The sequence below is a fragment of the Filicampus tigris genome, chromosome 4, assembly GCF_054856515.1.
Source record: "Filicampus tigris isolate MCC_2025a chromosome 4, RoL_Ftig_1.0, whole genome shotgun sequence".
Taxonomy (NCBI): domain Eukaryota; kingdom Metazoa; phylum Chordata; class Actinopteri; order Syngnathiformes; family Syngnathidae; genus Filicampus; species Filicampus tigris.
In genome coordinates this window covers 1,100,001-1,122,525 of record NC_141220.1, presented here as the reverse complement: position 1 = coordinate 1,122,525, position 22,525 = coordinate 1,100,001, and the positions used below count along the sequence as shown (strand labels likewise).

At 42.8% G+C, this 22,525-nt stretch overlaps 1 protein-coding gene across 1 annotated transcript in view; it reads left to right on the top strand.

Annotated features, from left to right (window-relative positions):
* The window catches only part of vps4a (vacuolar protein sorting 4 homolog A), an 86,991-nt gene that overhangs the window by 19,508 nt on the left and 44,958 nt on the right, over positions 1-22,525 (top strand). Inside the window, exons 6-7 of the mRNA XM_086027433.1 lie at positions 7,826-7,982; positions 20,059-20,207. Coding sequence (XP_085883559.1) covers positions 7,826-7,982; positions 20,059-20,207 — 306 coding nt within the window. The remainder of the gene's footprint in view (positions 1-7,825; positions 7,983-20,058; positions 20,208-22,525) is intronic.

Genomic DNA, 22,525 nt, shown 5'->3' with positions numbered 1-22,525 from the left:
TCTACTTTTCCAACTCTATGAAAAGCTACTGACAATCCTCTTACAGTTTGCAATGGCATGATCGATCCGTGCTTATATTCTGTATGAAAAATATAGAGCAAAGAAAATGGTAGGAAATTGATTTAACTTAATCAGAATTTCTTTATTAATCCACAGGGGAAGTTGCTTTTCGTTACACCCACGAGTGAGAGTGAAAATAGAAAGAATGGGACAGACATAAAAGTTGCTTGCAGGCTCGTTGGAGAGATCCAAAATAATTTGCGCACTTTGCAAAGCCAAATTCAAATACCATTTTAGTTGTACGTCTTTGGTGTATCGTTCAACAGTTGTATTTTAAAGGAAAAGAATCATATTTAGGGTTCAAAGAGAGGTATTAGAACCTTCTTTGAATCGAAATATATTTTTTATTTTTTTCCACATTAATTCCAAGATTTTGGTCAAGTACATATCATTTTCAAGCTTTGTAAAAAAAGTTTAATTGAAAAATATGATTCATCGCGATTATGGAAAATTTTGCGATTAAGGGCAACTTTGCCAAAAACGCCTAAAAAGGTGCACCCAAAGTAAATTTGTAGCGGTTCTTGAACCATTTGGAGTATGAGCATAGTTTTGGTCTCGCCATTCGGGTGACCAGTGTGAATACTTGTGGATAAAAGGCTGCTATTCTGGAATGCTTCTACATACAAGTAGTTATTTTTTTGCTGTGTTTTTGCCATGTTTACACGCAAAGAAAACAACAACAGCAAAGGAGGCTTCGCGATCGCAGAGAGTCTTGTTACGCACAGATCGCAGGAGAACGAAGCACGAAAAAAAAGCGTTTACGCAAGGAGGTTTCTTTTATTCCAAGAGGATTTGTATGACACACCCCATATCGTTGTTTGAAGAATTTTATTGGCTATCCAATGCGTCAGTCACCAGTCAGTTCCGCTGTGATTAGCCAAAGCTACGTAAGGATATATAATGAAAGTGACTTTTTTACGCACGGCCATTCATTGGCTTCTGCAGGTCTTTTTGAAGGGAAAACCCTTGCAGATTGGCTAAAGTGAGGTGTCAATCAAAGGCCAAGGATCAGGCCTTTCGTTAGATATGTGTGCGTGGCTAATCCGCTCATGCTAAGTGAAGCTACGATCACAAATGCATCAAAAATACTGATATTTGATGGAAATTGATAACATTTGCAGCTGCAGATAACGTGGCTTTATGGATGTAAAGCTTGGCATTGACTCACTATTTTACCGGAATACTTTGACTGGACCCTTGTCGACGTAATGGGACCATGTTTGATGGAGTTGGACATTTTTGTATACATTTATGACGCTGTTATGGTGAGTCGCCATTTTGTTTTTAGATCTACGATTGTTTAACATAAATGCTCACTCAGTCTGCAGATATGATTGCATTGTAAAATGTTGGGCACCATTCAAATCTCCAGAAACCCAGCTTTTAAAATATGTATAACGTGTTCACACGTGTACTCAGCTGACGACATGCATCAGCAATTTGTTTTGACAGATGACGGAGGGCCCCTCGGTGGGCTGTCCTAACTAAAGGTTAAAAAGTTTTAAGCTTGACAGCACTTAATATACGTGCTGTCTGAATATAAGACGGTGTTTTTTGCATTGAAATAAGACTAAAAGTGGTGGTCGTCTTACATTCGAAGTCTAGAGATTATACCCATTCACTACGCTTGATTGCGCCAGATATCATTGAAGCGAATACTTAACTTGACTCCGCAGGCCAAAGCAACCCCTGTCACGTGAGGATGACGTGCTATGGCAGGAGCCAGAGGATGGGATTAAGGACAGCGACACTGAGCACAGCGAGGCAGATAATTGTTTGTGAGGAGTAATGTTCTGTCATGATAGATCTCAGCTACTCTCAAGTTAAATCAGTTTGCATTATTTTATTGCATTGTGTTTCCTTATTCAGATTTGTTTCAAGACTACAGTTACAGTTAGACTTCACTTTGATGGTTAATGCAGTTATTACAATTTTGTTGTTTGATCACAATAGATTGGTTTATTTACATTTCAAAAACCAGAAGCTATTCATATTCAGATATTAAGATTTGAATGAGGCAAAATAACATGCCCTATCTCTCATATATATTATCATTTGTTTCAGATGTACTGTAATTATTTTCTGTCTAAAAATTAATTTGGTGTTCCCAAAAAATTTTTTCAAACTTGAGTCTTGAAAAAGAGGGGGTCGTCTTATAATCAGGGCCGTCTTATATTCGGGCCAATACGGTATATGGGGCAACGGATAAAACAAACGAAGCGATTTAACCCATTAAGGACGGGAGTGCATAACCACGTTTCTACCACTAGATCCGAGAGCGATGTTGCGTCTTTCTACCCTTAAAGCCGGGAGAGCGTATACGTCATTTTCTATTTATTATGTAATTCTCGGTCTCGGTCCAATGAAATGCAAAAGCATATACACGTGACTGTGTCGTAAGCCCGCGGAGGATGTTCCGGAAATCTTTCGAGTTGGAGGACGCCTCGGTTGCGGGAGCTCTTAAATGAGTAACGGCAGTGATATAGATTATAGCTTGTGGACTTTGAACCAGTAGAACCAGTCGAATGTGATATATGATTAAGATATATGTTTGTTGACAATGACAATATTGACGTCTTTGGCTACGTTCACACCGCAGGTCTTAATGCTCAATTCGGATGTTTTGAAAAAATCAGATTTTTTTTTTTTTTGTGTGTAAGTGTTCATATTCCATTATAAGTGCGACCTCGGTCTTGTCTGCTGTATGAACACATGCGTCATCTAAGTGGCCCGCATGCGCAGAAGAAGAGACGACGTCACACCCAACGTTGTGTTTGCGGAAGTAAATGTGGTCTGGCGTGTCAGGGCATTTACAGTCAAGCGATTAGGTAGCAGGTAGAAATAAATACAGTATTTGGGGGAAATTATGAGGCGAGTCTTTAATATCTCATTTCATGGCGACATCACTAACGATGACGTCACGTCTTAACCGTGCGTAAAAAAATAATCTATCTGAGCTGTGGCTGAATATTACTACGATCGCCATAAATGTCCACTTTATACTTCATGTTTCAAGTTGGATTAAATTAAAGTAAAATATAAAGTCAATAGTGTTACTCAAAACAACTTTGTAGATTTGATCCCCTGCTGCCAGCAGTTTCCTCCAGAGCACATTTTGGGCTCCGGGTGACGCCAATGTCGGAAAAATGTAACCTGGCCGTTCAGACCGCAAACGCATTGGAAAAAAACGGATACGTATCTGATCTAGGACCACATATTAAAGCGACCCAGGTCGCATTTGAAAAAATCGGAATTGAGCCGTTCAGACTGTCATAAAAAAATCAGATGCAGGTGGCATATGGGCAAAAAAATCAGATCCGGGTCGCATTTGCCTGTAGTGTGAACCTAGCCTTTGTAATAGAAAAGAGGATGGTAATTACCACTCGATTTTTAAAAAAAATTAAAATTAGTGCTTCTCTTGCACTGACACTTCAGTTTCACCTCTTCGATTGAAACAGTAAAGATGAATAAACTCGGGCCTGTGTGATAGCCGCATGTCTAAGCTTTCAAATTCTTTTGAAATTATGTTTCTGTCTGCTACAGGGGCTGAGATATTAATTATTTTGTAGGTGTTGAATTTCTGGGAAAACTTCAGGTTGTCAATGGCAATTCCAAAGATTACCTTAGGTTTTGGTCAGTTGTTGAGCCAGGCTCTTTAGGCCTTAATGGGTCAAGTCAAAGATTGGGTAGTTTTCCGGATCAGCAAAAAAACAAAACAAAAAAAAGAAGATAAACAGAACTTTGTAATTTATTTTCTAAAACACTTTAAATTAAAAAAAAACCCCACTGAACTCAAAATGTCAAAGATGGCCGTTTAAATGGTAAATGGTCTGTCACTTGTATAGCGCTTTTCTACCTTTGGTACTCAAAGCGCTTCACAATGTACCTCATCTACCTACTGATGACGCAACATCAGGAGCAACTGGGGGTTCAGTATCTTGCTCAAGGATACTTCATCGTGAGTGATCAAACCCACAACCTCCGGGTTGGCAAACGACCACTCTTCCACTGAGCCATGCCGACCCCGTTTAGATTTTAGGAACACAACTTTAAATGCAATATAAGGCAATATACATTCTTATTTTATACCTGGACTGTGAATGGAAAAAAAAACCCTGAAAGTGCAAATTAAAGCTCATCCTCTTCCTTTAAACATGGAGAGTGTATTACAAACTAGCCTGTTTGCATCATTGAAAGAAGAAAAGAAAGCAAAGCAGCAGCCGTCAGACTATTTGCTGTTGCTAGCCGGGCACTTGTTGCGAGCAGCTAGCGGCTAGCTGCTGACCGTGAACGGCCCTCTCAAAGAAGTCACTTCACTGTTTGCATCGACCATTCAGAGTATATTATCTCAATATCGTGAAGTGTGACTGACAAAGGTTAGGTTTACGTTTCGCAGCAAATTTTGTCCTAATGGGCTTTGCTTTCATTTCATTGTTGATGGTTCTGACAAAGGATGCAGACGAATCTTTGAGCAGCGCTTGGTGATACGACCTTTATAAGAGAAAATTAAAAATTGCATCCTTACCAATGAAATGCCCTATTATCGCTTCTCCCAGACTTATTAGTACAGACATACATGGTGGCATTTTCCCCATAGAGACAGAAAATAACATGAAAACGTTGCAGAGAAATTAATGCATTCAAGTTAGGCGGGCTCAGCGTTTGGAAACGGATGATGTCCGCTGGTGGCTTCTTTTCTCCTGACGGCGAGTAAGCGCCATTGTTAGTGCATTTATATATAAGTCAGTGATGATTTCTTTTCATCAGTGTTGTCCTCCTCAGTTATCTCCCATGAAATCCACTTTGGCACAAACATGGACGGATGGTGTGATCATCTGACATTGATGTAACGCAACCTTGGAGTTCACCTTTAATTTCTTTGGAGGTTGTTGTGGGCATAACTGGAGCCAAAACCAGCTTCAGGACACCGGACCCCGTGGGTCTTGATTGAATCAAGCCGTCTCTGGCGGAGCTGGCCGAGACATCACACCCCCAGGATGCGCCTCCCCAGGCGTCACCACCCACCTGGAATGCGCATTTCAGCAACCAAACTGCACATTGGTAGAGCACGTGCCACCCCTAGTGGCGAGTGTGAAGATGGACTCACCCGCGTCTTCAACTGAAAACTATTTAAAATGATGTTTTAATTTACGTCCAATGTGTTCGTGTTGATCTACGTCCAGAGGACATGTAATGAAAACAACACCCAATGCATGATGTTTGAATTATACTGCAGTTGTAGTTGTGTTTGATTTCTGACCACTCATGCAAGAACTATTATGAGTTCCATCATGTGAATAAGACCGACCTGTTGTTCAGAGAAAAAAAACAAAACACAACAGGCATTTTAACTGTTCTGCTCACGTGTGCCAAGCTCTAAAAAAAAATTATTTCACAAATTTGGGAAAGCGCGCAACGCGGCCCAGACGTGAAAGGGGAGGGGGCACAGCCCGCTCATATTAACATGCACACCTCCCTTATAAAAGGCAGTGCAGAATTTCCTTCTCTCTCTCTCGCCTGGCAAAAAACAAAATTCTTGCTCCTGAAAAGAAAAGAAAACTCTCGCTCCTGAAAAAAAACTCCTCAAGACTCTGGCAAAACGCTTCCAAACTCACTCGCTTGAGAACACCGCGTGAACTTTCTACACCTTCTTTTCGTTAGAGTGGCTTTACTAACTTCTATGTCATCAGCCAACCTCTGATCCGTCCCGGGTCAAAACATTTGCTCCTCTTTTCGTTTGCTACTTTTGAGTCGCCCGTCGACCAACCACGGCACACGTGGGGACCTTCAGATCTCCTTGTTGGTCCGATCACGGTTCTAGTCCCACCAGCTAGCCAGCACAGCGCGGCCGCACCCAAAAAAGGGTGTGCCACTTCCCTCAAAGTGGGGTGATAGCATAGAGTTCCGGCACAGCCGACCAGCGATCGCGACCAGTGTCTGGGCACCTGAAACGGGTAGCCCACCTGGTCTGAACCACGCCGCGTGCTGAGCCGCAGAACCCCATGGCCGTTGCGACCAATTTTCCTTTGTTGAATTTTTTAAAATTTTTTTTTTATTTTTGGACTCGATTTCCTTCTCCGTCTGACTCCCTTGTGACGTCACTCTCCGTGGCAACGCTCTCTCTCCTCTCCCGTCCAGCGACGCCAACTAAAACCCGTAAGTGCAACTTGCAATTCCCTACGGGCCACACGATTGGTGCATAATTAATTTTGGGAATCAAGGAGAGCTTGGCATAAGTCAGCTAACTTTAGCCTGGTATGCTAGCTCATTGCTAATTACACGCGCACGCACGCACAACACACACACACACATACACACATCGTCCGGTCTCAATGCCCCTTCCCTTTTAAACCTGATAGTCGTTTTCTTCATTTATTCAGACTTGCCTTAGTATAGAATTTCTTTATTGTGTTTCTATTTCTGCTTCTGACTATTGTTGTGTGTTTTGTTTAGATTTCCATAGCTGTAGAAAATAAATCATTGTCATTTACAGAAGTCTAGTGTGAATTGTGTGTGTTTGAGTCAAAGCTTCAATTACTGATCTGATAAATCGGACTTACAGCCTTCATATATTAAGACTGAAGTACGAGAACTTTTTCGTCCGTTTTGTCCAAAGAATCAACCCAAAACGGGTGTGGTGCCTCCTAGCGGCGATCGAGAGTTAGTGCAGGCATTAACCCAATCACCGCCCTTTTATTACATTAATATTTTATACTAATCATATGCTACAGTAATATTGCTTTTATTTTGCGAAAAACTGCAAAGGAAACTCAGCTAGTGACTACTTGTCACCCTTGAGGCCAGGGGTGGCCAATTCCGGTCATTGAGGGCCGGTATCCTACATGTTTTATATGTCACCCTGCTGCAACCCACCAGATTGAAATGTGCAGGATACCGCCCCGCCAAGACAGGAATAGCCCACCCCTGCTTTAGGCTGACTGACTGATTTAAATTTTAAGACACTTCTTATGCTACTTAGACCTTGGTAGAACATGTCTCTATGGTATTTTCTAGGGGTACCCATGTTTTTGTTCAGGCCTTTTTCATGAGTTTTTCTTATAATTCTGTTGAACCACTATTCAAAAGCAATGTCTGATTTTCAACAGTCATTAGTTTCATTAAAGGGACAGTGTGTAGAGTGCTTGGATTTTTCATTGTTCATTCATTTGAAAAAACACTATTAATTTCAATAATATGCAAGCAATATGTTCTATCCACATCAACATACATTTTTAAAAATATAATTGTAGGTGTTGTAATCTTTAATTATATTACATAGGGTGCGACTCCCCGACTGGAGACTGCGATTTTTGCTACCATCTTTCTGCTATGGATAACCGAAGGAGACAAGCTTAGCGACGTAGTTCCTCAACATCATGACTACAGCATGTGTAACAAATGCAATGCACTTACTTCGTCACTTGAGGGAATACTAGAAGTCGTTTGTGATGACATTTTGCTTTCACCTCTGTTGAGGAAATTGGCGGTAAGGCTTGCGACGTGTGGTCTCTCTGAAGCACCGTAGTGTGTGTGTGCTTCAAAGTGCGTACATGCAAACTTAGGTCATTTCATTCTGTTAGTTCATCTTTAGATGGCACTAAATTCTACACAATGTCTCTTTAAATTATTTATTACATTTGTCAGATTCAAGTTCTTTCTGTGACCAGTGTGGACTGATTTTCCTCCACACTAAGAACTTGGTACCATCAATTTTGTCCGTGTGTGTATTTATCCTACATTAACATAAAGATGTGTACATTCTCAGGTAAGCGGACGCCATGGAGGGGCATTCTGCTGTTTGGTCCACCAGGAACAGGGAAGTCATACCTGGCCAAGGCTGTGGCCACTGAGGCCAACAACTCCACCTTCTTCTCTGTCTCCTCCTCAGACCTCATGTCTAAGTGGCTTGGAGAGAGTGAGAAGTATGTTTTCTTTTTTTTTTTAATTCATTTCATTCGACTGACAAAATCACCAGATGTGTTTCTGTGAGGAAGTAAAATAATGTACGGTTTATTGTCATGAACAGGGGCGTAGCTAGTCGTTTGGGGGCCCAAGGCAAACCCAAGCATGGGCTTTCCACTGCACTGACAAAAGTTTTTTTTTCCCCTCCTCAAGATCTTTTGAAATGTGTTACAATTTTCGTACCGCTTAGTTTACTAGTTACAGACATTTCATATGTTTACCCTCCAGTGAATATTACCTCATTCAATGCCAGACTGTTAAAAAATTGCTCTTGCCGGTACCAGCCATTTTTGACCATTTTGACTCATTTTTGAAGGCCTACAGAAAATTTTGTTCTGTAGCTATATAAACATGGAAACTACTCTTTCTCTTACTAACTCTTTCATTAGGATAAAAAGTATGTTTCGACCCTTAACCATTCTTTAGTAAACAGCAGTTGAACATTGGTAGTTTCCTTGAAAATAGTCGTTTCCTAGAAAGATTCTGAGAAAAAGAGTTTTTTGTGAAAGTATGCATTTCAAGCACAACTTTCACTTGGATTCAGTTTTTTTTTTGCATTTGTCACGCCTCAAATATCTGAACAATGCTTTAATACATAATAAAGGCTCCTGCCATCTAGTGGTGAATTTTCATACTGAAAGCATTCTCAAAGCCCTGATACTTGCTGGCGACCTGCGCAAAGTCCTTCATCATAGTTTTATTAAAAAAACACTAAAAACGTATTAATACGTCATGGCATCCACAAACAACGATTCTGCAGACGTATTTATACGTCATGGCATCAAGAGTTACTCAACTACTTTGAAGTCTATCGTCAACTAAAAAGTGTTTAATTTAACCCATTAGGCCTAAAGCAACATCTCCCCAAAACCTAAGACTATAGAATCACCCGCTTAAACCTCAGGTTTTCCCAGAAATTAGACACCTCCAAAATAATTGATATCTCAGACCCTGTAGCAGATAGAAACATAATTCTAAAAGAATTTGAGAGCTTGGACATGTGGCTTTCACACAGGCCCGAGTTTATTATTTACTGTTTCAATCGAAGATGTAAAAATAACAGTGTCAGTGCAAGAGAAGCACTATTTTTAATTTTTTTTTAATTGAGTGGTAATTACCATCCTCTATTCTGTTACAAAGACATCGATTATCGTCATTGTCTACAAACATATATATTAACCATATATCACGTTCGACTGGTTCCACTGGTTCAAAGTCCACAAACGCGTTGTCTATATCACTGCCGTTACTTATTTCAGAGCTCCCGTGATCGACGGCGTCCGTCATTAGCCTACGGCTCGAAGAAATTCCGGGACATCCTCCGCGGTCTCCCGACACCGTCACTTGTATATTCTGATGCATGAAATTGGCTAACAGACAGAGAATTGGATTTAAAAGCAAAACAGACGTATCCACTCCCGGCTTTAAAGTTAGAAAGACGCAACAGCGCTCCCGCCTCTAGTGGTTGAAACGCGGTTATGCACTCCCGTCCTTAATGGGTAAAGAAAACTCAGCTGTTTGCTGAGATAGATTAAGTACTTATGAAGTATAATTATCCAACAACAGAATGATATCAACACTTTAACTGTAATTGATAAAACATTAATCAACATTACCATTTCGACCGGTTGCTGTGTACTGCATCCTCCTTGCCTGACACTGACAGCAGTGTTTTAATACTGTTTGGCTCTTACTGTTGTCGCTGTTGGTTACGTATGTTCTTGACTATGAAAAAGGCTCAAACATCATTTAGTTTCGATTATTTATAAAAGAAATAAAATTAATAAAAAACTAGAGCTACGAGCAGCTATAAAAAGGCCCTTGCAACCCTGGCCATGTTGGCCATATAGGACAAGAACCTTCTAAAATATAAATGTTTTTGCCAGGCCTTATGCTAAACGTACAACCAGGGGTGCTTTGCTAAAAATTTGTAGGGGGCACTACTGGGCAATTTTTAAGAGATAGCACAATAAATCCTCTAAAATATGAATGTTTTTGCCAGGTGATGTGTGTAAAAAGTTCAATGATTTTTCGTCTTGGTTTTGAACCTCAAAAACAGCATCGTATTTCTTTGTATGTCGAATACTTTAAATATTTACCTGTTGTTGTCCCAGGGGTACAGCCCATGTTTGAAGTCAGTCGGATTAACCGTCTAGTAAGGGTGGGCATCGTTTGAATTTGGGCGATACCGGTTCCTTGATTCGATTCTGGTTCCTCACGATTCTCGATTCCGAGAACTTGTGCTCGATGTGGGCATTAAACATATTTCACTTGTATACTTATTCGATTCTGACTGCAGTGCAGTCCGTATCATTTGGCTGAGGGTCGGTCTCGAAGCTGGCGACCTCGCCTCACTGTCGGCGTTGTGAGCATGTGTGCGCAAGCACACTAAGCATTGGTAGGACGGGTTGAAAGGAATTTCATACCACCGGTAGGTTGACGCAAAGAGTCAAACACCAAATACACTAACAATTCTACCCCATGTTTAAACTGAGATGTTTAATCATATTAGACGTGCAACCTCCTTTGCATGAGATAAATCTTTTTATGTGTTGCACTGAGCAGCTTGGTCTTTTTTCATGAAGTGCAGCCACACTTTTGACCTGTGTCGAACATCCATAATTATCATACCCAGCGAGCATTATCCTGTAGTCTTCGTTGTGTGTTGTCGTCACTTGCTGCTCGCCGGCGCGACGCACACACATTTCCTATTGGAACGGTCCGTCCCGTACGGATGCACATTTTTGGGGCGGAGGACGTAGGGCGACGAGTTTTAAAAAAAGGGTCGGACTAAGCAAGGGCGGAGGTGGATTTTAGTGGACGGACGGACTCGCAAAAAAGGGTCAAGTGCCCAGCTCTGGTAGAAAGATGCAACAGCGCTCCCGGCTCTAGTGGTAGAAACGCGGTTATGTGCTCCCAGCCTTAATGGGTTAAGGGCCCTCGCAGCCCTGGCAATGTTGGGCTACTGGCACATTGGGATACTGGCACATTGGAATTGAATTGAATTTTTTTTAAATGAAGTACATCACAGTAAGAGCTACTTTGATAAAATGTGTGCTGTCAAATTTACCGCGTTAACGGGCGGTAACTAAATTTTGTAATTGATCGCGTCAAAATATTTGACGCATTTGACGCATGCGCAGAATGACCGCCGATGCGTAATCCCACTCAGAAGTGCACAGTGAGCAGTAGAGCGGACGCGTGTCACCCGCGGGACTATACAGAAGCATTTATTTTTTACTTTTTAAAAATAATTTTTTACTTTTTTTTATTGCATTTTCAGTCACAGAGGGCACATGAACAAGACAAACCTGTGTGCACAAAATATTAATAGAGCACCCTAAATGCAAATACTTTAAAGGGAAATAAAAAAAACAAAAAAACTTCCTGAGCAGAAAAAAAAAAACATGCAAAATCAATAACACAATACTATATAGGGCAGCCACGGTGTGTACTCCCACACAGTCCAATAAAACTGTAACACTCCGGAAACATACACACATACACAGAATGTACATCGTAATAATACTGCTCTACTCCAGTGTGGTGAGGGGAGCGGCCATCAACGTCCCAACACAAAACAAAGAGATCAGTCAGGGACATCAGTAAAATTCAAGTTCCTAGCATAAGAGTGAAAGCGTGACCATCTTGCGTAAAACTTCTCAGATCCCCTTAGTATACATCGAATTTTCTCAAGATGTGTACAATTCAGGACGGATTTGATCCACAGTACATGTGATGGGGCGACTGGTGACTTCCACCAAATTAAAATCAGTCGCCTTGCTAACAGGGTAATAAAGGCAATCACGTGCTGATTAACCTAAAGGCTTGATAGACCAAACTGTCGTCGGAGGTCGTGAAGTGTCGTGGCGTCTGAATGCGCCATCTGTTTGGTGTAGTGGCCACCGTCGTAGTGTCGTAACCCGTCTTTAAGCGTCTTACGTATGTTGAATCGGCGTCGCCAGTCGTGACATTTGGTCACTCTGATTGGCTGTTAGCTAGCAAAACAGCGCTCGGAGCACCAACGGGAAGTGACAAATGCGGAAAAACAGTGAGCACGCCTCCGCTGCCTTAATCTTCTTACAAGTACAAGAGCGAGGGTTGACAATGTATTTTACAATACCGTGTCATGAACATGGAGGTTTACTTCGCGTGGGAGATCATCGTGAGCGAAGAATATAGCTTAATGCATTTTTTACGTTTTTATAATCCGCCCCCGGCCAACAGCTTTCCGGTTGGATTTTTCTAACCATGAGTAATGGTGACTACCGCCGCTGATGGTATGGAAGGGTATTGCATCTTATGCATGTGCAGAAGGTACTTTAATGGTCAGCGTCGCTGTCTGTCGTTGCGATGTATTCCTCCAGCGTGACGTGCCGATAGTCGGCCGGACGCCACAGGGGGTGAGCGTCTGTCACTGTTGGCCAGCGTCTTTTTGGTCTATCTAGGCCTTTAGACAGCTTCAGTGACCTTGAGGATTTTCCAAATAACTCAATCAAAGGATCTGGTTCGACCAAAGAGCCACAAACCTCCGAAATTGTATTAAACACCTCCACCCAAAAGTTACTTAAAGTCGGGAACATGACGTATGATTGTATGATTGGCTGGGCATCCATGACAACATCCACAATTAAAACTGACATCCTGATATATCTTGGACAGCCTATCTTTCGTCCAATGTGCCCTGTGAATGATCTTACACTGAATGAGACTGTCTCGCACAGAGCAAAGACGAGTGTACTCTGACAAATTCTGCCTCCCATAGCTCATCTGATATAATCTGACCTAATTCCTGATTAGGACAGAGCCATTTTTTTTTTTTTTTTTTTTTTTTAATGTTTTGCTTTGGATGTTTTACAGCACTTTGAGTTGCATTTTTATGTATGAAAAGTGGTATATAAATAAAATGTGATTGATTGATTTATAATATTGGTCAACGAGATATTTCGCAAGTTATTGATCTGGCGATATATTGATGACAAACTACCTCTTAAAAGAGGGGAGAGGAGTAAGAAATGTGTCTATTGCCATCTCATCCGGAACTGTTGGAAAACAGGTACTCAGGCTGTGAACATAGCTGCGGATCTGCAGGAACTTAAAGAAATGATTACAAGGTATATCAAATTTAGTCACAAGTTGTTCAAAGGTTGCAAACATGTTATTTATGTATAGACCTCAAAGCCTACCAATACCTCTGTATTGGTAGAACAAAAGCATCATCTACCATGGATGGCTGAAAAGCAGGGTTCACGGCAATCAGAGCAGAGAATGAGCCTGTCTGAAGACCGAAATGACGTTGAAACTGATTCCAAATCTTGAGCGTCACCTGAACACAAATATTCTGTGTAAAAGATGTAAATGGGTTTGTAACAGAAGAGTCGGCCAAGGAAGACAGCGATGCAGTTTTATAAAGAAGCATTTAGAACAGGGCAGCTTTAAATCTCAGAAATGTGAATAAATTGGTTTGCCTCAGCGACCGAGGGCTGTCTTGTTTTGTGTTACTAAAGTCAGTTTAAAAGAGGAACACATGACTTGCTGATACCAACAACAGCATCGCACAACAAAACGTCAAATGAGCCAATCAAATTCGCGTGCGCTTCATCGACCACTCGGAAAACATAAACTCTAAGAATATCAAGAAGCATTTCGAAAAGAGGGCAGCTTTAAATCTAGGAAATTTGATTAAATTGGTTTGCCTTAGCGACTTAGGATGAGTAGAGAAGAGGGCTGTCTTGCTTTGTGTTAATAAAGTCAGTTTTTGTCGGTCTTGGGCTGTTATATGAAGAGAAACACGACGAGAAGCCTTATCCATTGTAAACGCTCTCGGTCATTGGTCTCCTTATGTTTAGTTTCGAGAAAAAGGCCACTATTAGGACACTCGTCCATTACATCGACACACTGGAACCAGTTGTTCGAAGTCGATATGATGAGATACTGATGTGGGTTGGAGGGAAAGATCCATATGTACTTCCAAAATTAGACTGGTCAAATAAAGAAAATTTGTTCCCTGAAGTGTGGTATCACAACCTTGTGAATTACTTGATTATAAAGAAGAGTGCCTACACTTGGGAAGACTTTGATGCTGTCAAGAGGCTCAACTCTTTTAATTACTATGTTTCCGGGTGGGTAAAACATGTTGGCTGCATTCAACACAACCATCTTTGTCTCGTGACAGCAAAGGTATGTGGCTTTTGGTCTACACAGTACATCAGTCACTTTAATGGTGTAAAACCTTTATAAAATCGTTTGTGGCCGGATAAACTCATCTTGCTGTACGTCGTCGAAGACTTTCAAACTGGGACCTAGCTTGCTAGCTGGTAACAAATAGACATGCTTGTTTGCAACATATCGCTCAGAAAATATTTTGACCTAATCCCAATACCCAGACATTGAACGCACATTAAAACATAGTTTTAATTAGTTTCCAACTGCTGCGGAGGAAAGGGGGTTCAACCCCTGTGTTCACCCCTGGCTGGCATCCCATATTTGTTACATTAATGATACTAACACATATACAGTAGACACAAGGAACCAGCAGAACTGTCAGTCTCGTGTTGGGTCGAAAGACAAAGAATAAAAATGTGTCTTAAAACGAGTTTTAAAAGTGGACAAAGAGGGGGCTTGCCTAACATTTAACACAAGGCCATTCCAGACAGAAGGACCGGCAACAGAAAAGGCTCAATCGCCTCTGAGGCTCCGCTTAGTACTCGGCACCTCCAGTAGCGCTGGAGTAGACAACAGGCAGGTGTGTATAGGTGGAGGAGCTCAGAGAGGTACTCTAGGGCGAGGCAATATAAAGATTTGAAGACAAATTGAAGTATCTTTAACTGTAATCTAAAATGCAGTGAATGGAGGCAAGCTTGTGCGAATATCTTTTTAATGGTGTATTCCTTCTTTACCCTTCTTAATTTCTTTGGTATAATAATCCCTCATTTGCAAGTATCTAAAAAAGTCTCTATTAGTCAAATTGTATGTATCTTTTATTTCCTGGAAGTTTATCATTTCCCCCCTTTTAACAAGAGTACATAGTGCTATAATACCCTTTTCTGCCCAAATTCTAAACCCATCATCCAAATTTTCTCTTATGAAGTTAGAATCAAACAGAAGCCATTTCAGTGGTCTAATTTCCTTTCCAATTTTCTATTGTTTCATAATAAGGTACCATACCTCTAACGTTATCACCGAAGTGACATTAAAATGTTCTTTTATGTAATCAGGGGTCTCCATTTCTCCGATGCATGTTTGAATGGATCTTTTCTAATGATAAAACTTCAATATTTTTCCATTTAGCAGTGTATCCCGCATCACACCAACAGACCAGATGACACAATTGTGCGTCATAGAAATATTGGTGTAGATTAGGAAGTGCTCACATAGTTAATCCTGCAATTCTTCCCCTGAGTTGGTATTCTTGCAGTCATCCTCGTGCGCGACTGCTCGCCTTCACGGTATGGCCGCTCCCGGTGTACTTCCACGTCACCGTCTTGGTCGCTTGGAGCTTCTTCAGAGTGGTCCCCCCGTCATCAGCTCCCGCGTTGTCCACCTTGTATCCTCTCTCCAACAGGTTGCTGGTTGCCATCTTCCGCGCTGCCATACGTTGTCACCCCGCTGGCCCAATGTATGCGCATCTTGTTGAGAGGGGTCTGGAATCAAATGCCTTCTGTTTTTAAGATTTTCTTGACATTGATATATGCTTTACGCCGTTTCAGCATCCACTCAGAGTAGTCGTGATCAAAATAAATCTTGTGGCCGTCGAATTGGACAATTTTCTTCTCCCACGCTTTTTTAAAAAATCTTCTCCTTCACTGTAAACTGCTGAAAGAAGATGATAGTCGATCTTGGGGGACTGTCAGATTTTGGCTTCAGAGCCAAGGCTCGGTATGCACGCTGAATCTGTAGTTCGCAGCCAATCGACAATTCCTAATGAAGCCATTTGTCCACAAACTACCCAACCGAGTCACTTTTGGATTCCACTTTCTCTTGCATGCCATAAATCCATAGGTTATTCCGTCTAGATCGTGATTCCAAATCATCCAGTTTGTCAATCAATTTTTGTTGTTCCCCTTTTACTTCTTGGAGCATACAATTAGCTTTGCGGCTCCACAACTCGATTTCCTCCTGGACCTTGTTGCGGTCGCTGCCCGGGCCCTAATACTAATAAAAATAATAATGGTAATACTAATAAAAAATATCCACAAAAACAATAGGGACCTCGCAGCGGTAGCTCTTCGGGCCCTTAAAAAAAAAAAAAAAAAAAAAAAAAAAAAGTAAGTCAGTCACGTTAACCTTCTGAGATAAGGGGGCACAAAATGGAAATGTGTAAAAATGGGCCAAAATTGTATATTTCCGGTTCCGGCGCATTTCCGGCTCCGGCGCCACGCGAGTGGCAGCCCGCTACAGCAGCTCCGGCTCACCGGTGAGCCTTTTCGTGTGTTTTTGTTCCTTACTAAAAGTACCTCATACTTTTTTCATATAGTTGATAGTCGTAAACTTGCGTATCAATGGACACCCAAACTGCGGTATTCTTGCTGCTGCTTGTGGCTATTTTTTGCGCGATCGTGTCCGGCGACTTGGCTCGGAGCCGCGCCCCCAATGTTTACAGCCGGAATCAGCTGTTAGCACTCCGTGCTAACCCTGCGCCGACTCCCGGGGCGAGACCCGATATCCCCCGTGAGCTGAGGAGGAAGAGACGGGGATCTCATGCGGGGGTTAAACGCCGGGAAAGGAGGAGACGATACCATCCCGTCCTCCCGTCTGTTATCATGGGGAATATTAGATCCCTCCCGAACAAGATGGACGAGCTAGCGGCGCTTAACCGGCATGAGAGGGACTTCCGGGAGGCTAGCCTGATGCTATTCACGGAGTCGTGGCTAACAGCGCTGACGCCGAACGCGGTCATAGATTTGGACGGCTTCCAAATCATATGCGCGGACAGGACGCTGGAGAGTGGAAAGAGGAAAGGAGGAGGGCTGGCTGTGTTTGTGAACGATAGATAGTGTAATCCTGGGCACATCACGATTAAGGAGCAGCTTTGCAGCAGGGATATTGAGTTGCTAGCTGTCTGCATGAGGCCATTCTACATCCCGCGAGAGTTTAGTCATGTGATCGCGGTGACCGTCTACGTCCCCCCCGCTGCCAGCGGTGACACAGCCTGTGGTGTCTTGACTGCAGCAGTGAGCAGGCTACAAACACAGCACCCAAATGCCCTGATACTCATCTCTGGTGACTTCAATCATGCCTCCCCTTCCTCCTCTCTGCCTTCATTCACACAGTATGTCACCTGCCACACCAGAGACAATAAAACACTGAACCTTTTCTATGCCAACACCAAGGAGGCATACGCATCACTGCCCCTCACCCCGCTGGGCAAAGCTGATCACAACCTGGTGGCTCTCCAGTCTGTGTACAAACCTGTGGTCCGCAGGCAGCCAGCTGTGACCCGCATGGTTCAGAGATCGGTCTGGAGAGGCCGAGGAGGCCTTAAAGGACCGCTCTAGCACAACTGTGTGGGAAGTATTCAGCGATGCTCACGGGGAAGACATTAGTAGTCTAACGGACACTGTTACAGACTATACATTTCTGCATGGAGAACACCATACCCACCAGGACAGTAAGGTGTTTCTCCACCAACAAACCCTGGATCACACCACACATGAAAGCTCTCCTGAAGGAGAAGAGGAGGGCTTTTGCGTCAGGCAACATAGAGGAGCGGAAGACTGTGCAGCGCCAGCTGAGGAGGAGGATCAGAGAAGGGAAAAGGTCCTACAGGAAGAGAATGGAGGAGCAGCTGCTGCAGAATAATGCCAGGGGAGTCTGGTGGAGGGGCCTGAAGACCATCTCAGGCCACGGACAACCCAAGACCCGGACTGGGGGGGACCTGCAGTGGGCAAATGAGCTGAACCTCTTTTTCAATAGCTTCGATCAGATGCCTGCCCCCACTCAGTCTCTCCTGCTGCAGCCTCCACCTACTCCTCCTGCTGGGTGTGTCACCCCCTCCGCCCTTTTCTCCACAGTCTCCAGCTCCCAGCTACACCAAATAGCCACCACTCCCTCCTGCCCAGCCTTGGCCTTCACAACATCTCAGGTGAAGAACCAGTTGAAGAAGATGAAGACGAGAAAGGCAGCAGGTCCAGATGGCATCAGCCCCCAGCTCCTCAAATCCTGCGCAGACCAGCTGTGTGGAATTGTCCAGCACATGTTCAACCTGAGCCTGAAGCTGGGCAGGGTCCCCCAGCTTTGGAAAACATCCTGCCTGGTCCTGGTGCCAAAGATCCCCCACCCGAAGGAGCTCAAAAGCTTCAAACCAGTGGCGCTGACGTCTCACCTGATGAAGACCCATGGAGATACTCGTCTTCGTCCACCTGCGCCCCCTGGTGAGCTCCTCAATGGACCCACTCCAGTTCGCATATCAGCCTGGCATCAGTGTGGATGATGCCATCATCTACCTCCTCCACACTTCACTCTCCCACCTGGAGAAGGCGAGGAGCACTGTGAGGATCATGTTCTTTGATTTCTCCAGTGCTTTCAACACCATCAAGCTTGGGAGACAAGCTGGAGCAGGCAGGGGTGGCCCACCACCTCACCACATGGATCCAGGACTACCTCACAAACCGACCACAGTATATGAGAACACAGGACTGTGTGTCTGACGTGCTGTTCTGTAGCACGGGGGCCCCGCAGGTCTTGGCTCCCTTCCTGTTCACCCTCTACACCTCTGACTTCAACTACAACACCCCACCTGTCACCTGCAGAAGTTCTCTGACGACTCTGCGATTGTCGGCCTCATCACAGGCGGAGATGATCGGGAGTACAGAGAACTTACTCAGGGTTTTGTGGACTGGTGCCAGCAGAACCGCCTCCTGATCAATGCGCGGAAATCCAAAGAAATGGTGGTGGATTTCGGTAGGCGCCAGCACTCTGCACCTGCACCAGTGAATATCCGAGGAACAGATGTTGAGAGAGTCTCAACTTACAAGTACCCGGGTGTTCATCTGAACAATAAACTGGACTGGAGCGACAAAACAGACGCCCTCTATAGGAAGAGTCAGAGCAGACTCTTCCTACTCAGGAGACTGAGGTCTTTTGGGGTTCAGGGGACACTCCTCAGGAACTTTTATGACTCGGTGGTTACATCGGTCATCTTCCAGGAAGTGGTCACCTGTGCAGGCGGCGTCTCGGCCCGGGACAAGAAGCGGCTGGACAAACTCTGTCCTGGGCTGCTCCCTGGACTCTGTGGACTCAGTGGGGGACAGGAGGATGATGGCCAAGCTGTCATCAATGCTGGAAAACCCGGCCCACCCCCTCCAGGGCACCCTAACAGCACTCCACAGCTCCATCAGTGACAGACTGTTACACCCTCGCTGTGCAAAGGAGAGATTCCGCCGTTCCTTCTTGCCTGCTGCTGTCAGACTCTTTAACAAGAACATTGTGTAGTCTCTACAAACTGGTGGACATTAGTGCAATTGTGCAGTCCTGCACCTGAGCTCATATCGTGCAATACCCAACATTCCCCACTATTGTAATACCGTGCAATACTCAACATTCCCCACTATTGTTAGTCTAGTTTTATTTTTATCCAATGCTGTTCCTTACATTTCACTACAGCACTGCAGCACTGTCACTTACTTATGGTATTTTTCCTCTGTACTATGTACAGGCTAAAATGAGTGTTCCTCATACTTTTGATGTAGATGTATGTTGGTGTGTATATACACGTGTATATACACATGTTACTGCGTATATTTACATAGGTTTGATCCTGAATGTTTGCTGTTAATGTTATACATTAATGGCTACATTATGCCGCCGTCCCTGTGTGACCTATATCTTTGCTGCTGTAACACTGAAAATGTCCCCACTGTGGGATCAATAAAGGCCTTCTTATCTTATCTTATCTTATAGCTACCGAAGTCGTTATTGCTTTCCTCTCACCTTCTCCTTTTTTCACCACAGCAACCACTTTTTTTGTATTTGTCATCCTCCTAAATAGCTTCATAATTGCATCTATCCTCGTCTTTTCTTTTTTCTTTTTTTTAGACTTGTCAAGAACCTGTTCGATCTGGCCCGCCAGCACAAACCCTCCATCATCTTCATCGATGAGGTTGACTCTCTGTGTGGCTCCAGGAATGAGAACGAGAGTGAAGCTGCCCGCCGCATTAAGACAGAGTTCCTGGTCCAGATGCAGGGTGAGCAGAAGCTCTCTGAGCATATGGTTAACTGACAAGCAGTTAATAGTGTCAAATGAGAATTTTTTTGTATGACAGACTATAGATGAAACTAGATACACTGTATATAGCCACAAGTCCTCAAGTCTAGAGGTGTCAAAATTAATAGATTAATCGACAACAAATTGTTTATGAATTTAATAGACAGCTATTTTAACTCATTAAAGCCTAAAGCGTCTGGCTCAACAGCTCCCCAAAACCTAAGGTCGTCTTTGGAATTACCTTGAAAAACTGGCTCAGTGGAAGAGTGGTCGTTTGCCAACCCGGAGGTTGTGGGTTCGATCCCTCACGATGAAGTATCCTTGAGCAAGATACTGAACCCCGAGTTGCTCCTGATGTTGCGTCATCAGTAGGTAGATGAGGTACATTGTGAAGCGCTTTGAGTACCAAAGGTAGAAAAGCGCTATACAAGTGACAGACCATTTACCATTTAAACGACCATCTTTGACATTTTGAGTTCAGTGGTTTTTTTTTTTAATTTAAAGTGTTTTAGAAAATAAATGACAAAGTTCTGTTTATCTTGTTTTTTTTGTTATTTTTTTGCTGATCCGGAAAACTACCCAATCTTTGACTTGACCCATTAAGGCCTAAAGAGCCTGGCTCAACAGCTGACCAAAACCTAAGTTAATCTTTGGAATTGCCCTTGAAAACCTGAAATTTTACCAGAAATTCAACACCTACAAAATAATTAATATCTCAGCCCCTGTAGCAGACAGAAACATAATTCCAAAATAATTTGAGACCTTAGACATGTGGCTTGCACACAGGCCCGATTTTATTAATCTTTACTTTTTCAATCAAAGATGTAAAAATAAAGTGTCAGTGCAAGAGAAGCACTATTTTAATTTAACAAATCGAGTGGTAATTACCATCTGTTACAAAGATGTGAATATTGTCATTGTTTACAAATACAGAAATATCTTAACTATATATTACATTTGACTGGCTCAAAGTCCACAAACGCGTCGTCTAGACCACTGCCGTTACTCATTTCAGAGCTCCCGCGATGACGGCGTCCACCATTATGACTCAAACGAATTCCGGAACAAGTCACATGTATATTCTGCTGCATTTAATTGATTAAGACACTGAGAATGGGATGAAAAAAAAAGAAAATGACGTACAGTATACGCTCTCCCAGCTTTAAGGGAGGAAAGACGCAACAGTGCTCCCGGCTCTACTGGTAGAAACGCGGTTGTGCGCTGATTAACTTTAATGGGTTAATAGTCAAGTAATCTTTCAAAGCCATTGTTTGTTTCAGTTGTCTAAACTTCTAATTTCATCTTCTCAACTGTAATTATTCTCTGATTTCTGTCTGCCTTCATAAGAACAGTCTGATTATCTTTTGTACTTACTCAAAAAAATGTGCTTTTACTTAGGAAAATGACTGAATCAGTATCTGAATCAGTTTCAAAAAGGTTGGTGAGTACCATTGCCCTCGTGAGATTTTTTTATTTTTTAAATCACTAAACAATTCCAAATAAACAACAAAAAAAGAGTTAATAAACATTAATCCGGTTAATGCCAAATAAAAATTCTATCCGATTATTCAATTGATTGATGGAATGATCGATAGAACAATCGATTAACAAAAATTATCAAAAGTGACAGACCTGCTCAACCATGTTTCAAATTGCAAGTCCCGAATTACTGTGGCAAGTCAAACAAGTCCCCACTAAATCTCAAGCAAGTCAAGTCAAGTCATCACTTAGGCTAAGCAAGTCGTAAGTCGTCAGAATCAGAATTATCTTTATTCGTTGTTAAATTAGGCCTCTTTGACGCCTATGACTAGATAGGGGACTTGAACTTGGTCGTTGTGTCGCTGTGACCTTTCCTCCTGGCTCGGCATCTTCTTATCTATGACACCCTTGGCACACTTATTAATTGATTTCATTTATAATCAATAAATTATTTTATTGATTTATTGAAAAAACAGGAAAAAAAAACCAAACATGTATAAGCCGCACCTATGTTGAAAAATAGGACCCGTCCACGGCGCGTCATCGCTGACGTCGGTAATATATTGGGAGCGCATTGCAGGCGATGTGACTACTGTTGTTACACGCAAAACGAACTCGCTGTGTTTCTTGCTTGATTTAGTCGGCCGAAATATATAAACATGGTGAACTGTTAGGGGGTGCAGCAATGCCACCCACGATCGAAAAGGAAGAAAATTTAACAAGGGACTGAGTTTTTATAAGTTCCCTGCTTGGTGGAAGAACCGAGGGAACCCTAGTTTCGGACATGTCAAAACAAAGTCGGATGGCTGGGTATCGGCT